Source organism: Bombus fervidus, chromosome 14 (assembly GCF_041682495.2).
Source record: "Bombus fervidus isolate BK054 chromosome 14, iyBomFerv1, whole genome shotgun sequence".
Classification (NCBI taxonomy): Eukaryota; Metazoa; Arthropoda; class Insecta; order Hymenoptera; family Apidae; genus Bombus; species Bombus fervidus.
Genome location: NC_091530.1, coordinates 1,894,131 through 1,912,136, shown reverse-complemented (window position 1 = coordinate 1,912,136; position 18,006 = coordinate 1,894,131). Strand labels below are relative to the sequence as shown.

Below are 18,006 nucleotides of genomic sequence, written 5' to 3'. Positions count from 1 at the left end.
TCGGATTATTTATATATTTTTTGGTCTACAGTCTACAGTAGAATTTAGGCTGATAATCTAACTTATTTTTAATGTCAATTATTTTTCCACAAATGCAATATAGGAAGATAAAACATTAACTTATAAAAATTGTAACATCAGTCCAATCGAAGCAATTAGCTTTCCAAGATGGATCACTGGATTAATATGTAAAAATTACAAGTTATTTTAAGGACAAATATAGAGAAATACAAAATTTTATAAGTAATACAACATTATTTGCGAAACCTCATAGTCGAGAATCATCTGTTTTCATCTTGTTTACGTCTTGTAAATATTATTTTTAGTTTTAGTAAGTATACGATTTAATAATTTTAAATAATTAAAATAATAGCGATAATAACAATTTTAAAAAGTAATAGGGAAAATGAGTATCTCAATCAGAATTATTAGCAACTTTAATTATTAACAATTCATAGCTGACAGACAATAATTATTTTTAGTAATATATAATTTATATGCTAAAATCATTTTTAATATTTAAATGTAAGATATACATAAAATAGTCAAATAAATTAGAAAATTTACAATTTTGACAAAAATGTAACAATATTCTTAACCATTTTATGAGCACAACAACAATAAATATATCTATGCATATATATATCTAAATTTCTTTACAATTGAATTTACGTGAAAATTATATTTTAATAGAAAAACTAGCACCACAGCTACAACCTTGTTCAGCTAATGGATTATTAGTTATTCTAAATGCAGAACGTATTAATTCTGTGTGATACTCTATTGTCGATCCTTTAATATATTCTAAAGATGTTGTATCTATAACTACTTTTGCACCATCCTTTTGAAACACTCTGTAATACATCATTGCATTTAATTAGCTACCAGTGACACTATAGTCACATAAATATTTGAATTATTTTTATGACACTTACTTATCATTTTCATTTATGTTTGTATCCAAATCAAATTTATATTGAAAACCAGAACAACCTCCCCCTTCAACTGTAACTCTTAAATAAGCATTATCATCTGTAATTTCCTTTAAACGTTGAACACAACTGTCTGTAATGACGATATCATTTTCGGTTTTTAGTGTATTTTCCGTTATTGTTTTATTTTGTAATGAATCTGTAGACACACTGTACCACTGAGAACTATGAACAAAAATTAATTTCCAGTTCATTGCAAACATAAAACAACACTGTCAAATTTTGCCTCTTATGAATGAATCTCATATTCTATAATCAAATCGAAATTGTTTCATATGAAAAGAGATTCAAATAAATGTAATATAAATTAATAAGCAAAATATTACTTTAAAACTTACGTTAGCAAACGCGAAAAATATCGATTTGCAGCAAAATTGGAAGAAACATTCCAAATCGCGCGTTTCAATTTCGCCATGTTTTCAATGTTTTGTGTGACAGTCATAAATATATAATATTATAGACACGAATAAAATATTTATTTGACAAAGACAGATTTGTCACCTAATTCATACAGCAGACAATATTGTAGAAAAATTCTTGATTATATGTATTAGTGGATTTATTGTAGAGTGCAATTTATTCCTGCAAAATACGATAATTGGTGGCATATAAAAACAAAAGTAGTATTTGTTAGAATAATTGACATGAAATATTTATAACATATTCTAATTTTTCATACTTTAAGTTGCATACACATAATATTATTGCATTACTGTGTATCTGCAGTGCATAGATGCCTTAATTGTCCATAAGAATTAAGTGTGAATTCTAGACTCTTTTATAAAAATCACAACATAATCCTATATATTCTCTTGTATTATCATTGCATAAATATAAACTCTTCATTCATAAAACAATTTACCGTTGTTTATGATAGTAACCTTAAAAACATCTACTAAAATAAGAAGTCAACAATACATGTAGTTAGCTCATAACAAAATTGAGTTAAAAATCGAAAGATTTATTAGTTAATATCTAAATTTAATCAAACTTTTCAATAATGTAATTCGTTAAAATTTTAACATAAATCTGTAACTGTAGCTATGTATATATCTACGCAGTGTAAGTAACTACACGAGAAGGATAACTATTTATTTAAAAATATAATAGTAAAAATATAACATTGATATAAATTTATAATTCTCATTTCTCTTTGATGTAAACGTTACAACTATATATTCTGTCTCTGACTAAGACTATAAATTTATTTGTATTTTCTAGAAGGGTGTTGATCTTTGAAGACGGATTCACATGTCCTCTTTCTGTCGCTCGATGTGTGCGACCCTTGTTCCATTGCGATCATTGCACCGTTCCGCGGTAGACAATAGAAGCTGTTACTAGCTCGCCACAAATCAGCGTAAGAGAAATTACAAAACAGCGCTCCAAGTGACTTTGCGAGGTACTACACATTTTAAATTGGTGTTTAAATTGTAACGAATAATCTGCATCATTTTACACAGTAGTTTGATTGCAACGAAAATCAGTATAATTTAAATAATAATAAAGATGAACGATACACGGAGTGGAAGAAAGGAAAAATGTCAGCAGATACAGGTATTCGTTCGTGTTAGGTGAGTGATTGAGTTTTTTTTTTTCAAACTGTTGTTTTAGAAGATTATGATATTAATATCATGATGTGAACGTAAATTTTATCTAACGTTTATTAAATATTAAATTCGTATGTAGAATTAGTTTATATTATTGTAGCTTCTATGTTATATAGACAAATATCAGTAGAATATGTAAATTACAAGATTTCATATATACCGAAAAGATTAAGAAGGTAAAAATCTAAAGAATCGAAAGAGACCTGAAACGAAATAAATATTTAGTAATAATAGCTATTGATATGAAAAAATAATCTTCGATATTAAAACATTTATATAAGTTATACATTCATGTAAGCATTAGTTGCTAGAATATAATTTATTTTTACATGAAAAGTTTGATTTCTTATGACTTATTTTCTAATTTTAATTTTTTTAGACCTATCAATAATTTTGAGGAAAATAATAAATCCACATCCATATTAGAAGTTCCAAATAATAGGGAAATAATAGTACATGAACGTCCAAATGACAAAGTTTGTAAAAAATTTAAGTTTAATAATGTATTTGGACCTTTGTCAAAACAGGTATATGTTTATGACTATATGAACATATATATTTAAGGAAAAGTTAGTTTATTACATATTTTTCAATTGATAGATCGATGTATATAATGTTGTTGTTAGTCCATTATTGGAACAAGTATTGGCTGGATATAATTGTACAGTATTTGCATATGGTCAAACTGGTACAGGAAAGACATACACAATGGAAGGAATTAACAATGATCGAACATTATATTGGCACAGTGTAAGATATTTTTTGTATTCTTCTATTCATGAAATATAAAATTTCAAATATAAATAAAGTGGTAATAACTTCTATAAGTATTTAATGAAACAATGAAAAAAGAAATAAACACAAAAAATTTATGTATGAGTATAATTTCCCAAAAGTACTCCATAGTAAATTACATAAATAATGATAATGAACATATTCATAATATAAAAGTATAAAGTAAAATATGAAAGGATATTATTTATTCTTATATGAGACTATATAATTGTAGGACTCGTCCGCTGGTATGATACCACGTTCTTTAAGTCACTTATTTGACAAATTGCAACTACTGGAAACACAGGAATATACAATTAGAGTTAGTTTTCTCGAACTCTATAATGAAGACATATTTGATCTTTTATCATCTAGTAATGATGCATGTAAATTGAGGTACGTAATTCAAGTTCTTTAAACTAAAAAGAAATGCTCAAATATTTAGTTAAATCTTTTTTATTTATTTAAATTTTGATAGATTAACGTATACATACGCACGTACACATCTAATATAATGATAATTGAATAGGCTATATGAAGATGCATCAAAGAAAGGTGCAGTAATCATACATGGATTAGAAGAAGTAACAATACACAATGCAAGTGAAGTTTATAAAATTATTAAGAAAGGGTCAGACAGAAGGCAAACGGCTGCAACATTGATGAATACTCAATCTAGGTCATTATTTTTTATTACTAAAGTTAATTTTTATGTATTAGAAATGTCTGTAAATATGCATCTTTGCTTAAATATTAAAATAATCACTAAGTACTAGGAGATATGAGGAAGAGTTAAAAACTTTTTCTCTATCCTCGTGAAGAATATTTTTTTATATTATCTCATATAATGTTAAAATGAAAATTCATTATTTGTAGTTAAAAGTTACTTCTATGCTATTATACTTTGCATAAAAATAAAATGTGTTATTTTACTCATATCTCCTATATTTTACTAATTATTTCAGATGGTATATGTTTGCAAACATTTTGTGTATTATATAAGTTTACATTTTAAGTATATTATTGGTTCCAACACATGAAATGTCCAAACATGATTACAGCCGGTCCCATACTATATTCTCAATTACTATACATATGAAAGAAAGTACTGGTAATACAGATGGTGAAGAGATTTTGAAAATGGGGAAATTAAATTTAGTGGATCTAGCTGGTAGTGAAAATATTGGAAGATCTGGCTCTGTTGATAGGAGAGCAAGAGAAGCTGGTAATATTAACCAGTCTTTATTAACTCTTGGCAGAGTTATAACAGCTCTTGTTGAAAAAGCACCTCATATACCTTACAGGTGACAAAAATAAATATCCTGATTTTTACAACAAGATCAGTTATATAATTACTTTACATTATTACTTTTTACATCATGTAGGGAATCTAAACTTACAAGATTACTGCAGGAATCATTAGGTGGTCGGACAAAAACGTCAATTATCGCAACAGTATCCCCTGCTAGCATTAACCTTGAGGAAACATTATCAACATTAGATTATGCACATCGTGCAAAAAATATCACAAATCGTCCAGAAATAAATCAGAAACTTTCGAAACGAGAATTTTTGAAACAATATACAGAAGAAATTGAAAAGCTGCGAAGAGATTTATCAGCTTCACGTGATAGAAACGGTGTTTATCTTGCAGATGATAATTATAGAGAAATGGAAACACTAATTTCACGACAGACTAAGGAAATAGAAGAAAAAATTAATCATATAAAAGCGCTTGAAAAAATTATGCAAGACAAGGAGGTACATCTTTATTAACGAAGAAAGTTTTGATTACTCTATCATATTGCCTATAATTTTAGTATATTCTTTTTGTTTTTAGAAAATATTTAATGAACTTGAATTGCAAAGTATTGCCCAAACAAAAGAATTAGATGAAGTTAAGACTAAATTAAATAATTTCTCTGAAGCTCTACAGTCGTCAAATTATCGATTAAAATTAACAACGCAGGAACGAGATGAGCATAAATATTTAGTAGAGAGACATATGAATACAGAACAGTCTTTATTGAATCAGGCTCAGACTTTGCTAAATGTTGCAGATACAGCAATAACAGATTCATATAAATTACACGATAAAATTGACAGGAAAAGGTTTGTCTATTTACATTTACAGCTTTTTTGACTATGCAAATGCTAATTTTATGATTCTTGAATGCATAGAAAATCTCTTAGTAGGCATAATATTTTATATTTTACATGTTATTGTACAATGAAATAAATTTTTTGCTGTCTTTCTTCTCCCAAGTAAAACAGAACAAAAATTTGAAGATCTTGGTAGAACCGTGAAAAGTAATGTTTGTGAATGTATGCAAAATATAGAAAAAGATATATCTGCATATGGTGAAAAATTAAAGACATTTTTTCCAGCAATGAAAAATGACATCGGTAAGAAATACTTTCTCACATTATAGAAATTCACGTATATATTTCATCTACTAATTTTTATTTCTATTTATTCTGTTGGATATAGAAACCTCTATCAAATGTAACGGTATTGACACGATAATACATCGAAACGCGACGAGCAATTCGAATCAATCAGATACTACTAATTTAACAAAAAATATAAATGAATTTGTATGTATTGTTAATTCTTATCAAGTTGCATATTTTATTTCTACATCTTTTGATTTCCAATTACAAAGACTTATTGTTTGTCTTTAATATCTTAGCATTTAGAGTATCAGAATTGGATACAAAATGAAGTAAGAAATGTGGTTGACACAGTGGAATCTGAACATGAATTAATGAATGTCGTTTCTCTGCAATTGGCTGAAAGCATCAACAGTATGATAGAAAATGAAATAGCTAAAAACCTGGAAATCATAAGGAATAATGTATCTGAAAAATTGAAACAAACTTCGACTCTTCTAAAAGAAATGATAGATGCTTCTTGTAATTATGAATTAGAAATTAATGATCGTATGAGCCAAAATGTCAAAAGTATTATGGAAGCTGTTGAAGTACTTCGTAAAAAACAGGAATTTAGTGAAAAACAACAGTTATTTACTAAAGTATAAAAAATATATCTTTATTCGATTCCGAAAATATTAATGTTGATTTCAAAATTATAGAATTATTATGTTTTAGATGATGGGAAATCTATTTTCACAGTCAAACGAATTACATAAAAGTCAAGGAAAGCATTATTCTGCTACAATTGACAAATGTGATTGTGTTACCAAAATTTGTAATGAAGCTAATGTTCAAGCAACAAATAGTTCTAATATAAATGTTAAAATGAAAAATGATTTAAAAGATTATATACAAAGTGATATAGAGAAAATTGAAAATAAAGTTATTGTTACAACAAGACAGGTAATTTTCGAATTATAATCCTTTTTATTAATTCGAATAAAAAAATTGATTTTTATTTTGTCAATAGAATGAAGAAATTGCAAATGAGATTACAAAGCGAGGAAAGGATTTAATAAACGAATTAAAATCAAATATAAATGAAAGTTGTAATATGTCGAAGCAGTATACAAATGATATGGAATGCAATATTAAGGAAGAGCAACTGAAAATGGATGCAGATAAGAATATATCCCTTTCATTAATCAATGTAAATATACAGGAAATTTTTTATTTAACATATTATGAAGTATCAAACATTAACAAATGCAGTGTCATGTTTATAGGATGCACATGAAGTAATTTCAGATATAAATAAAAACCATGCAAGATTCGTGAAAGATATAAAGGAAAATACTGGATATGTGTCTCAAAACGTATCTGCCCAATTAGAAAACCAAATAATGGAATCAAGTCCGCGGAATGATAATATTATTGAACAGTTACAAACAACAGTTGGTGAAATTAACAAATTTTTTGATGAAGATTTGCAACGCGATGTCGCAACAGGTCTGTTATCATGCACAGGTCAATAAAAAAAAAAAAAAGAAAAAAAAAAGGAATATTCGTATTTAATTTAATTTGTGAATTTTTTCTAGGATTAACTCCAGCAAGGAAAGACTTTTCCTATCCTCGTCAATTCAAGGTAACATCTCCACATGAACAAATTCTTAAAAAGTTTAGAGAAAGCAGAAAATTCCTTGAAACAACAGATGATGATGTAAGTGATACATACATGTGATAAAATATATTTTATGTACTCTTAATATTATCTCATATACGTCTATCATGTTTTTATATAAGTCTATACAAGATGATACAATCATCAATGGTGAAATAATGAAGGGCATTGCAAATTCAACTGCATTATCTGACATTACACTCGTATCTTCTGCAATTGATAATATAACATTTGATACATCTATTTCAAGTAGTAAATTTATGGATTCTCATACTGAAAATGTTACACAAATGTTAGATGTATCTTCAAAGTCGATACAATCCTATACTCAATCTGAATCTACAATATACAGAAAGGTAAATACTTAATTACTTATACTCTTGATTTCTTAATTACTTTTATATAATTATAAGTAATGTTTCATTTGATACTCATATTAATGTGTTACAGAATGAAAACAAGGAAAATAATAACTAATATACAACAATCAGAATGATGAAACAAAAAGTGAAGCTGATAGAAATATTTACAGTATAGAATCTTCTCTCTACTTAATTTCCTCTATTTTAGTACATATTTATACAATCTGTCCAATTAACATTATGTTAGATGTGTGCATGTTAGTTTAGAGAATATATATTACATGTCTCAGTTTAATTATTAGGTGATAGAAGATAAAATAAATTTGTATTATAGAATTAAAAGAAATTAACTCTAATCATGTATTCTTGTGCTTCGAGTGTAAGTTTTGGTCGAAATGTTGTCAATCTTCGAAGTATTACAATCCCGTGGGAAAAAAATCATACAATAATCTATGTGGGTCCATTTTAAAGGCTAAAGACTCTACTTTCTCATTCCTGAATTGAATTTCTTCGATTCCCTTTCACTGAATTCGAAAAAGTTCCTTGCAATTTTTTAACAAGAAAATCGTTTTTATCGATGATAATTAAATATACAGCTTTATTTAGTGATATTTCTAGATTAAATTCTATTTGTGAAAATTTAGGGAAAAAATGAGTTATATTCTTTTAAGTTTCTTTCACATTATGTTCATTTTTTCTGTTTATGGTTCATTTAGATAATAACATTATACATCTGTATTCACAGTGTGCCTCATGACAGGATCGATGCTTGTAGGGGCGAGACTCCCATATCCGCCAATTGTTTTATGCCTGGGCATGCAAAAAAAATGCCAATATGGATAATGCTGTGTAGACATTCGATTATTTCTAGCTAGATATAAAAAAGTACAACCTGAAGAAGTGAACTGTAATGGAATAAAGTAGAAGGTTCCATTGCAAAACTTTGATAGAAAATAACACATCTATAAGATGTAATCGTTTAAAGTCATTTTTTCTACATAGTATGAGTTTAGGAAGATATTAAAAGAAAATGTAATATTTCAAGTATTTCACAAAACTGAGCATTTAAAATGATTAATAATCTTTGAGTTAAGCTACCTTTATTTATTAAAATATAAAATTCAGTGTAAAGTAAAGGAAAAAATATATTTATTATTATTTCGGAAAAATGGGAATATTTTAAGATTCTCTTATAAAAGAAGCAAATTTTCCAGTGTGTTTAATTATTTTATTTATTATATATTAAATACTTAAGAGAATATCAACTTAGATATTTTAATTTACTTCATGTTGAATGAAATACGAGGAAAAGTTTGAACTTATGAAATAAAAATCAGTTGATGTAATGAGACTGTAAAATGTACATAAATGACAGTATTATGTATATTTCGATGCTACATAACCTATAATTTTTGTTGTTAATATTTATAAATAAAACACCAATAATAATTCTTATTTCTTTCATAAATAAGATAACATTAAGAGAAATTTAAAAATTTTCATAGCATATTAGTTAAAATATGACGAAAAATAATTACTGTTTGTCAGGCATAAGTTGCATATGTACACAAAATTCAAATTACTAATAATTCTGATTAAAGCACATTGTTGTAGGAATGTCAATAATCGTTACTTTATAACCTGACTTGTATCACTTTTGTTTCCCCTTTTTACTGTTCTGAAAATTATTAAACCATACACTGAGTATTTAAAATAACTGCATTTACTTTTATAAGGAATTGTTACCTTATTTACAAGTTGGAATTTTAATTGTTGTATTTCTTCCGTTTGTGAAATGAGTTTTTCATTCATATTAGCAAGATGTTCACTCATAGTACTGAGTTGTGCTTTATAATTTCCTTCTTGTATCTCTTTATCTTTTTGTAAAGTATTACAGTTTGAAAGCGCTTCTGTGAGAGCTGATTCACATTTTTCTCTCTTTGATTCGCTTGTGTCTAAATGAACTTGTAGAACTTCACTCTAAAAAATATTTTTCAATTAAAAATATAGCAAGAAAATATATCAAGTTTTACATACAAATAAATTGCATAAATATATTTAATTACATTGGCAGCCATAGCTAAGTTTTTCACATGATAAATATGTTTTTCTGTTATTAGTTTGTCGATTTCTTGTAGAAAATAATCTCGGATTTTTGCTTCTCGAGCTTCAATTTCTTCTGGTATCGCTAAAGGTACTGTTAACTTTCCAATCTGCCATAAACATTTATTGATTAGATTATTTTAAATAAAAATTCTTATAAGTAATTTGAAATAAACATTACCATATTATTTATTTCTGCAGATTGCAAAGATTCATGTTCAATCTGCACATTACTTATATTAGCCTTTTGCTGTATTTCATCATATTTTATTTTAAGCATATGATATTGTGCCTTCCAATGATTAATTTCTTTTTCTAGGTCACACGATTTTGAAAAATCAAAGTCGTTACTTTCTTCCTGTACCTTAGGATGACCTTCGCCAATAGACTTTAACGATCTACGTGATACAGATGGCGATGAAAATGGAGACGGTTCTACCTCTGGGAGATTGGAATGTCCTACCTTATTATCAGATTCGTATCCATCTCGTTTACCTTCGTTACTAGACCACGATACATTTTCTTCTTGTTTTTGTCTATCATTTAACTTTTTTTGTAAATCATTTCTTTCTCTTTCCAGTTTGTCTATAGTATTTTGATATTGACATTCTAATTCAATTTTGCATTTTTCACAATAATCTAATTTAGATTCTAGTTGTTGTATCCTTTCATTTAAGGTTTCAATTTCGCTATCTTTATCACTGATTTGCGATAATAACTGGGCATTTTCAACTATTTTCTTTTGAAATTCCTCATCCAAGATATGATTCGGAGATGTTAGTACTTGGCTATTATTTTCTGATAATTTATTCTTTCCCTTTTTAGATTTATTTTGTGCTTTGTCAAGTTCTTCTTGTAATACAGTTATACGTTTAGTTAGTTGTTGATTTCGGAATGACAAACTGTCTAATTCTTGTTCGGCTCTGCGAAGTTCTACTTCCTTCTCTTTCAGTTGCTCTCGTATATCAGCATTACGTGCTTGTTCATCAATCACAGCTCTCTTTAAAACATTTGCCTGAGCACGAATCTAAGGAAAAAATTCTTTGATAATGATTTTCTTATAAATATTTACAAATATCGAACTAGTAAGAGCGATAATTCTTTTTCACAAACAGATGATAGTATTAAAAATAAAAACATCTCTTAGTACATAAATTTTCAAAAACCAGATTATGTAAATGATATATTGAATATTTCTTACTTTTGAATATTCTGTGGCAATTTTTTGATACTTTATTTGTAATTGTCCATTTACACCCTCCATAACGTTTTCCATACTTTTTGTCTTTAATGTGTTGTTGAAATTTTCTACAGAAATCATTAAAAATTGCTCATGGTTCTGCAGCTAAGGCACGGTATTTTCTAACAGGAAATGTATACATATTAGCACTTCCAAACAAATGTCAATAAATTAGAAATTTTTGACAGTTTGTAATAGATTGTATTTGTGGAAAATAAGGTTAATTATTTGTACAGTAACTTCGTAACAAAACATAGCAAATAACACATAAACTTAACGCCCCCAAATGATATACATTGTACATATACTTTTATATGAAATTCTATATTCACTATTCACTGTCCAATTGTCAAGATATCTTATTGGAGAGAAGTTAGTTGTTAATCGAGGTATGAGATTTGATCCCTTGTGTTTTATTACGCCATCTATAATTTATAACATGGCGCGGATGTAATTAGTTCGTTTGAATGCGCTCCGTTTATTTAAATAAAACTTTAGTTAGTGTCCGATTAAATAAACTTCTGGTGATTGGATTCATTTATTCGAACACGAATTACTATTATATCGTAAGTATAGAAGTTGTAAGTAGTAAGGAGAATCAGTATGATTTGAAGAGGGTTCAAACGTTCAATATTATTGTCAATATGCAGCGTTCTCAGCACTATATTGACAATATATATTGGTCGTCCAGAAGATCTCTTATGTACGATAACGTCGAAAACCCTGAATATTGATATAATATTGAAAATAATATTAATTGTCTGAACGCACCTTTATTATATGATCAATTGTCTCGCGATAAGTTCAAATAACCTCTTAAATATGTATATGTATATTATAGCTCTGAATTAAATAATTAAATAATTCCATCTTTTTCTGTTACAGATTTTTCACAATCTCCCACTTCCATATTGTGTTATGACTTCCAGTTTTTGATGACTTCTTCTGGGCCGAGGTAAAATTTCTTTATGCTCTTCGCATTTACATATTAATGAATTGCATGCATTTTTATTCCTTTGATCACCCAATTATGTCGTATGACAAAAGATCTGAAACTGAACGGGTGGCTGGTTGTATTACGTAGAATTTTGTTGCGAGTGTAGTGAATATAGATATCTACTTTATCTGTAAGCAGTAACGTTTCATTTTTATGTCTTTTGTTTATTAGTTTAGGAATTAGTTGATTATGTGTTTTATTTATATTCAGTTAATGTAGTAGAATATCCTCCGATTTTAAAAAATATCAATTCGAAACTTCATACCGAACGAATGACATATTGTTTTTGGGAACAATTTTGTTTATTTTTCTTGTATATACAAGTAACACATAAGTACATACGAGTATCTAAAACATCTAGAAAACATATTCACGAGATATCTCGTCCGTAATTATTTAAATTAAAAAATAATTCCTATTGTATTCAACAACTTGTTTCTATAATAATGTGCTTGCAGTTGTGAGCATTTCGCTCCAAACAGTTGCTTCGTTAGAAGAATGAGTAACGATTCTGTATTTCGTTCCTGATCATAGGGTATTCTTCTGTGCTACTCTTTATTTGTAATTTTATATCAAAAAGTGTCAGTTGGAGCCACTATAAACATTGCAATCTTATCCTATGCTGCATCGATAACGTTGAAAACCTCTGGCTGCTTCTTACTAAAACTAGTCGATAAGAATATTGCAACAGAGGAAGTGGTCTCGGTCTTTTTGGTAACTGTGGTTATAGAGATACTCATTCATTTTAACTCGAGAATAAAAAAATCTATTATTAGTAGTAATTTAGATAAATATCTATCAAAATGATTGTAACGACAACAGAAGCAAATATTTGGGAAGGTAGAATGATTTGAGCAAATAAATTTAGATGAAATTAGTTAATGATAGTTTATTATCTGAGAACATATGCGCGTAGCTAAACTGGTCGATTTAAGTCGGGCAATTATACACACATTTAAGAGCAAGCAATTTGCACACTTGTAAAATTATGTCAAGTCGCAATAGATCGACCAATCGAGCATAATGTTTCCTTGACTATACAATATTTAAGGTATTTTATGTACAGGCCATCGAGAGGAGAAGAATAGAACGTTTATTACTATTCCTTATCTTTAAACTACTAGTATTCGCAGTTGTTCGTCGAGAATATTTATGTTTGCCCTAAGAAATGCATGTTACGGTTGCTATTACACTTTCAACTTAATCGGTACAATTACTATATGATTAAAGATGGATACGGTCAGGAATACCGAATAACATTCCAAATATTTGACGATCTAAAATCGATTTTGATGGCGATTACGCTAAAAAGAAAAATGAATATCGTATAGCCTAAATCGTGTAACAAACGCACAACGCGACCTTTCATTCGCTTTAACACTAACACACTTACATATAACATTAACCATTTATCAAGAACAGTTCTTGTAGAAACGAACAAGCATTAGAAAATTTCCGACGATCTGTAATAATTTGTAAGTTAATTAAAATAGGATAACAAAAAGATATTAAATTAATTAATCGGTATATTTCAATATAAGCCAAACCTCGTGAAAGACAAAGGCGCAATTTATTTTAGGTGAATCACATCTTATCATGTTCTATTCTGTGTTACAATCTATCGAAATATTACAAAACTCACACGTCTGTTGCATTAAATCGATATGGTCGAATAGTAACATGCATTTTTTTAGGTTCGGTCGGTTTCGTAAAACAAAATTTCCACGAGATATACTTTGTTGCCAGATTGCAATGATACAATTTAGTATTCACAATGTCGTTCGTAGGTGGTTTTGCGATATTGTATACAATGCACACTAAATTATTGCGTACAATTTATTCGGCAGTTTTCTTCCATCGTAATACTGATCCGTTACTGGAAACGCTTTCTGGCGGATATGCACAAGAGAGAGCGATGCGAGACAGTGTGCAATCATAACCTCAAAATGTTTCGACGAACTTTATGGCGAGTTGATCATCCAAGTCCGAAGAAACACAAAGCTGGCGATTGTGACGTACAGACTTTTTGATTTTTCGTGATTCGTTCGCGCTGCGTTCCATTGATCGTGGTGAACTGCTGCTTGTTTCTCACCTACAACGAAGAAAATATATAAAGATATGAAAATCAAACAGTAAATATTCGCGATTAGAAACTTGTTTATAAAACGTTCGTCAAATTGAAGTGCAAATGAGTTTGTAGCAGTATCGGTCGGATTTAAAGCTTCCATTCGAAAGATTAAGTTTTGAATTAGTGGGAAGTTCTTAAATATTTTTAAACTTAATTCGATCAATTCATTTGGTAACCATAAGCTTGCCGAAATTAATTACTTCGATTATGCACGAAGTCCTACTTTTGGAACAGTAATTAATCTTCTATGATCTGAAGTAAGTAAAGTTTTAAATTGGCATCGCACCAATTGGAATATTTTTGATCTTTAATTATACGAATGAAACGAATAACAGATTACTGCCTTTTTTAATTAAAATGCATAATTAGTTGGAATTATTTAATTGGCAAAAACTGTTTAATTTAGCCAAAATAAATTGAACATTCGATAAATGTTACATGATTCTTACGAGTAAATATCGATATTTACGAAATTTAACAAATTTCTCAAAGCCGAAGCAACATTTTCGGAAGATATTACTTACAAATTTAACAAAATGTCCCGTCATAATCCAATGTTACGTTATCCTTTATTTCATAAATTTTGCAACAACGAAGTTTGACAATAAATACCACTCTCTCGTTTACTATACTGTAGACGTTTACTTAAAGCTGGTTCGCAAATAGACTAACGAGATCAAGCATTCTATACGATCGTTAAAAATTTAACCAGAGGCAACAGTTTTTACGGTATAATAAACATGGCATTTAGCATGTGGATGTGACTGGTCGTGATAATCCCTTTTTCCTTCGAATCAGCTACGTATTCGACGATCGTGTAACTTACATGATGTACCTAAGCTTCAACGTGCATTTCCACATTCTATGTACGATTTATTTCAAAAATGAAAAAGTCGAGTGGATATTTAGTAATTTTTTAATTTCTTAAAAAACTCGTGGATCAAAGTAAGGAAAGAAATATTGACTTGTCGAGCGACAATTAGAATTCTGACGATGTATATAATACATTACATAATACATATATAATACAAATTGTACCTAGTTGTATATAATACAAAAAAGTACCTAGCCTACGTTTTAATTTTTCATTTATCCTCTTTTTATGTATTTTCGCTATTTCAAACGAACCTCGCGCATATTTTTCCGAATTTTGTTTTAAACTCCTTTTCGATCGTTTAAATATTAGACTTTCCTTTTTAAACGTTGTTCCTCGACATTTTAAGCCTCTTTATTCCACGTTTATCTAGTTACCAAGCGGTTGCCTCAATTTCCTGTACTCTTGGTAGAACAAAAATCCTTTTAGAATTAAACTTAAATTTTGAACGCAAGACCTTTAATTCAATTTACCATTCAGGACGTGAATATGCACCGCGGCGGTACTAAATTGGCTCACTGAGCATGAGTATTCGCCGCTGTCAGTCTTTTTCGCCTGCTCGATATATAGCTTGGTCACCAGATCTTCGTTCGACCTGAAAAATCAGTTGTCACGTTACATATCGGACGTACTAGTATATTTCCGGTGTTCGATCGTAGGATCATGGAGTATGGACGAAATTACGAGAATACAGTGGACTATGTATACCGCAGAAACTATACATATTGTTACCAGGTTGCTAAAATCGGCTACTAAATCATAGCAGTATCCCGAAATGCAGCGATATAGATCGTAGCCAACGCTCGATGGATATGAATTTGTTACATTTAACGAGACAGCCGAGGTTTCTAATCTAGTAATTTAGATTCTAGCGAAACAGATGCAACCGTACTGAATCGCATCATAAAGGCGGACAGTCGGTCGACGGATAAAGATTCGCTTAACATATGTATCGTATTTTGATCGGTTAATATAGAATTTGTTATTCGCACGGATTGTAATTTATAGGTACGGTAGGTTTAACGACTGCAATTTGAAAAATTTACAAAATTGGGAAAATGCAAAAAATGATAAAACGAATAAAATTTACTTAAATCGATGTACCGATATCGCGCGATGAAATTCTTCGTCTATAAGCTTAACAAAGTCGGTCGAAACTTTGCAACTTGTGCTCAATGCCATCGAAAACATAAATTACCAAAAAGGACAAGATAAGGAACGTGTATGAAGGCGGCGGCGGAAGCGACAAGTAGAAATGGAAGTAGCGATTGCAAGAGCACCGAGCGTCTCGCAAAGCGCCTCCAGGGAGATTAAACGGTTCGCTCGTTATCAAGAAAGGACATAGGTGAAGGGAATACAGCTTTCGGCAGGCAGACGAGCCGATAAAACGTTACGTGTTCAGTGATACGTGGACACAATTGCACATCGATGAACGAAGGTAAATCGGAACGTCGGTTATCTATCGTAGTTCTGTTCGATCGACCGTTTTGCTACTCTATATGCTCACCCATTAATGTGATAAACGTTGACATGATCCGGCAACGTTTCACCATTTTTCCTCCAGACAGGGTGCGGTATCCTGGAGTCGGGACAAGAAGGTCGAGCAACGCAAGCTAGCTCGATACCGCTTCCGGTTTTGTAGTAACGATCACGTAGTTCGTGTCTAGCTTCGTCCAGAATCCTGATGTCTGGAGCTACAAAACGAATGCGACGAATCTCATCTTACTAAAAAACGATGAAATCTTTGTGGTGATTTGACTTTCTGTTTTCCCGATATATCGTGAATACGCAGAGACAGAAATCTTCTTCGAAGGAAAAATTCAACTATCGTTTTAGAAACGGCATAGGGCAAAGAATCGAAGATGTTTGGCATAGATCGGATACTCGACTATTAGATTGTGAATTTTTACGTATCTATGGAAAATTCGAAGATGCATAAATCAACAGAATGCTATATTATGCTATACAATGCAAAAATGTCCAGAGTATTTAATACCCAGTGGATATGTCAATTTTCTACCTAACTTCCACTTTCTAAGTTATATTCATAAAAATATGAATTTACATAAATACATGTAATTTAGCAATTACACATAAAATAAAATAATCCGAATATAGCAATGAGCAGTATAAAATACTTGATATAATTGTTATCTTGGGAGAATTTTAATCTCTGGGACGACGCGATTTCTGGCGAAATTTGGATTTAGAGAAACCGAGGTTCCCGTTCGTAGCTATAATTTAGCACGAGTTGCATTCTCCAAGGATCGTCTAATTCTGGTCACATGGCATTGGGACACTGGGTATTAGGAAACACGCGGCCTGCGTAAGCTACAAAGTGCTCTGTCTTATTGCCCGACCACGAGATGATACTATTTAGGATTTAACAACTCTAGACTGAGAGTAATCTGTATTCAGGAGCGCTAAGGGGTACGGAACGAATCTCGGACTCACGTCTGCGGGTTTCTTCGAGTCGATGTTCTTAAATAGTAGCTTGGCGCGAACCCTACGAATCCGTGACGAATCCCTGGATTTATCCGCAGGATTTCCTAATTTCGAAGTTCCTGCAACGTAACCTGTTCGATGCTTTTCATTTATTTGGTCATCTAAGATAAAGTCCTTTTTTCTTGAAACCTGTTCCAAATTTTAGAAACCCTTAAATTATGTTTCGAATATTTAACGCTCGGTTCAAGTTTTCTTGACGCGTAACGCAGTTCTAACGCGAAGGAAGAAATTCCAAATTAGTTTATACTCGTTGCTGCGTCTGTCGTTTCTAATAAATGGACAAGATCACAGTAGCTCGTTCTATTATCTCTCGTGACGGTCCAACTTCTCGTATAGTTAGTTATTTCGTTAACGCGTATAGTCGAAA

General features: G+C 30.0%; 5 protein-coding genes across 10 annotated transcripts in view; 2 read left to right on the top strand and 3 right to left on the bottom strand.

Annotated features, from left to right (window-relative positions):
• Nucleotides 1-419: 419 nt before the first annotated feature.
• LOC139994169 (iron-sulfur cluster assembly 2 homolog, mitochondrial) lies at nt 420-2,037 on the bottom strand. 2 transcript variants are annotated; one of them, XM_072016564.1, is made up of 4 exons: nt 1,672-2,037; nt 1,331-1,574; nt 936-1,157; nt 420-854 (listed from the first exon to the last, which is right to left on the bottom strand). In XM_072016564.1, exons 2-4 carry the CDS (start codon nt 1,432-1,434, stop codon nt 680-682), a joined length of 501 nt encoding a protein of 166 aa, XP_071872665.1. In that variant the 5' UTR covers nt 1,435-1,574; nt 1,672-2,037; the 3' UTR covers nt 420-679. The 2 variants fall into 2 exon arrangements, with proteins under 2 accessions (XP_071872665.1, XP_071872666.1); XM_072016565.1 differs by having other exon boundaries at nt 936-1,241; nt 1,331-2,037.
• Nucleotides 2,038-2,321: 284 nt separating this feature from the next.
• On the top strand, nt 2,322-9,509 carry LOC139994156 (kinesin-like protein Klp61F). 3 transcript variants are annotated; one of them, XR_011801565.1, is made up of 18 exons: nt 2,322-2,563; nt 2,979-3,126; nt 3,200-3,349; nt 3,609-3,769; nt 3,903-4,052; nt 4,435-4,677; nt 4,759-5,134; nt 5,214-5,485; nt 5,640-5,779; nt 5,865-5,971; nt 6,067-6,408; nt 6,485-6,712; nt 6,780-6,959; nt 7,036-7,258; nt 7,348-7,469; nt 7,553-7,786; nt 7,881-8,049; nt 8,538-9,509. XR_011801565.1 is itself a non-coding variant. In XM_072016540.1 (17 exons), the coding sequence occupies exons 1-17, from the start codon at nt 2,499-2,501 to the stop codon at nt 7,905-7,907; spliced, it is 3,168 nt and encodes a 1,055-aa protein (XP_071872641.1). In that variant the 5' UTR covers nt 2,434-2,498; the 3' UTR covers nt 7,908-8,436. The 3 variants fall into 3 exon arrangements, 1 of the variants encoding a protein (XP_071872641.1); XR_011801564.1 differs by having other exon boundaries at nt 7,881-8,246; XM_072016540.1 differs by lacking the exon at nt 8,538-9,509 and having other exon boundaries at nt 2,434-2,563; nt 7,881-8,436.
• LOC139994163 (uncharacterized) lies at nt 8,374-11,541 on the bottom strand. Of its 3 annotated transcripts, none has more exons than XM_072016556.1 (5): nt 11,097-11,541; nt 10,077-10,922; nt 9,859-10,005; nt 9,539-9,772; nt 8,374-8,602 (listed from the first exon to the last, which is right to left on the bottom strand). In XM_072016556.1, the coding sequence occupies exons 1-5, from the start codon at nt 11,214-11,216 to the stop codon at nt 8,597-8,599; spliced, it is 1,353 nt and encodes a 450-aa protein (XP_071872657.1). In that variant the 5' UTR covers nt 11,217-11,541; the 3' UTR covers nt 8,374-8,596. The 3 variants fall into 3 exon arrangements, with proteins under 3 accessions (XP_071872657.1, XP_071872656.1, XP_071872655.1); XM_072016555.1 differs by lacking the exon at nt 8,374-8,602 and adding an exon at nt 9,154-9,492; XM_072016554.1 differs by lacking the exon at nt 8,374-8,602 and adding an exon at nt 9,154-9,470 and having other exon boundaries at nt 11,097-11,539.
• Nucleotides 11,542-11,813: 272 nt separating this feature from the next.
• The window catches only part of LOC139994172 (uncharacterized), a 243,828-nt gene continuing 237,635 nt past the window's right edge, over nt 11,814-18,006 (top strand). Inside the window, exon 1 of the mRNA XM_074112046.1 lies at nt 11,814-12,090. Coding sequence (XP_073968147.1) covers nt 12,071-12,090 — 20 coding nt within the window. The 5' untranslated portion in view covers nt 11,814-12,070. The remainder of the gene's footprint in view (nt 12,091-18,006) is intronic.
• Nucleotides 13,007-18,006, bottom strand: part of LOC139994166 (zwei Ig domain protein zig-8) — a 107,354-nt gene continuing 102,354 nt past the window's right edge. The window contains exons 5-7 of the mRNA XM_072016558.1: nt 16,642-16,828; nt 15,608-15,729; nt 13,007-14,224 (exon numbers count right to left, since the gene is read on the bottom strand). Of these exons, the coding sequence (XP_071872659.1) occupies nt 14,094-14,224; nt 15,608-15,729; nt 16,642-16,828 (440 nt within the window). The 3' untranslated portion in view covers nt 13,007-14,093. The remainder of the gene's footprint in view (nt 14,225-15,607; nt 15,730-16,641; nt 16,829-18,006) is intronic.

Bases quoted from the DNA above. Each gene is read 5' to 3' on its own strand.
- LOC139994169 (XM_072016564.1), bottom strand. From the start codon at position 1,434: ATGACTGTCACACAAAACATTGAAAACATGGCGAAATTGAAACGCGCG. The intron at 1,158-1,330 runs GTAAGTTTTAAA...TTTTGTTCATAG, and splicing joins TATTTTTCGCGTTTGCTAAC to TTCTCAGTGGTACAGTGTGT. The intron at 855-935 runs GTAAGTGTCATA...GATGTATTACAG, and splicing joins AACATAAATGAAAATGATAA to AGTGTTTCAAAAGGATGGTG.
- LOC139994163 (XM_072016554.1), bottom strand. From the start codon at position 11,216: ATGATTTCTGTAGAAAATTTCAACAACACATTAAAGACAAAAAGTATG. The intron at 9,773-9,858 runs GTAATTAAATAT...AATATTTTTTAG, and splicing joins ACTTAGCTATGGCTGCCAAT to AGTGAAGTTCTACAAGTTCA. The intron at 9,471-9,538 runs GTAACAATTCCT...AATAATTTTCAG, and splicing joins AATTCCAACTTGTAAATAAG to AACAGTAAAAAGGGGAAACA.
- LOC139994156 (XM_072016540.1), top strand. From the start codon at position 2,499: ATGAACGATACACGGAGTGGAAGAAAGGAAAAATGTCAGCAGATACAG. The intron at 4,678-4,758 runs GTGACAAAAATA...TACATCATGTAG, and splicing joins GCACCTCATATACCTTACAG to GGAATCTAAACTTACAAGAT. The intron at 5,486-5,639 runs GTTTGTCTATTT...TCTTCTCCCAAG, and splicing joins GATAAAATTGACAGGAAAAG to TAAAACAGAACAAAAATTTG.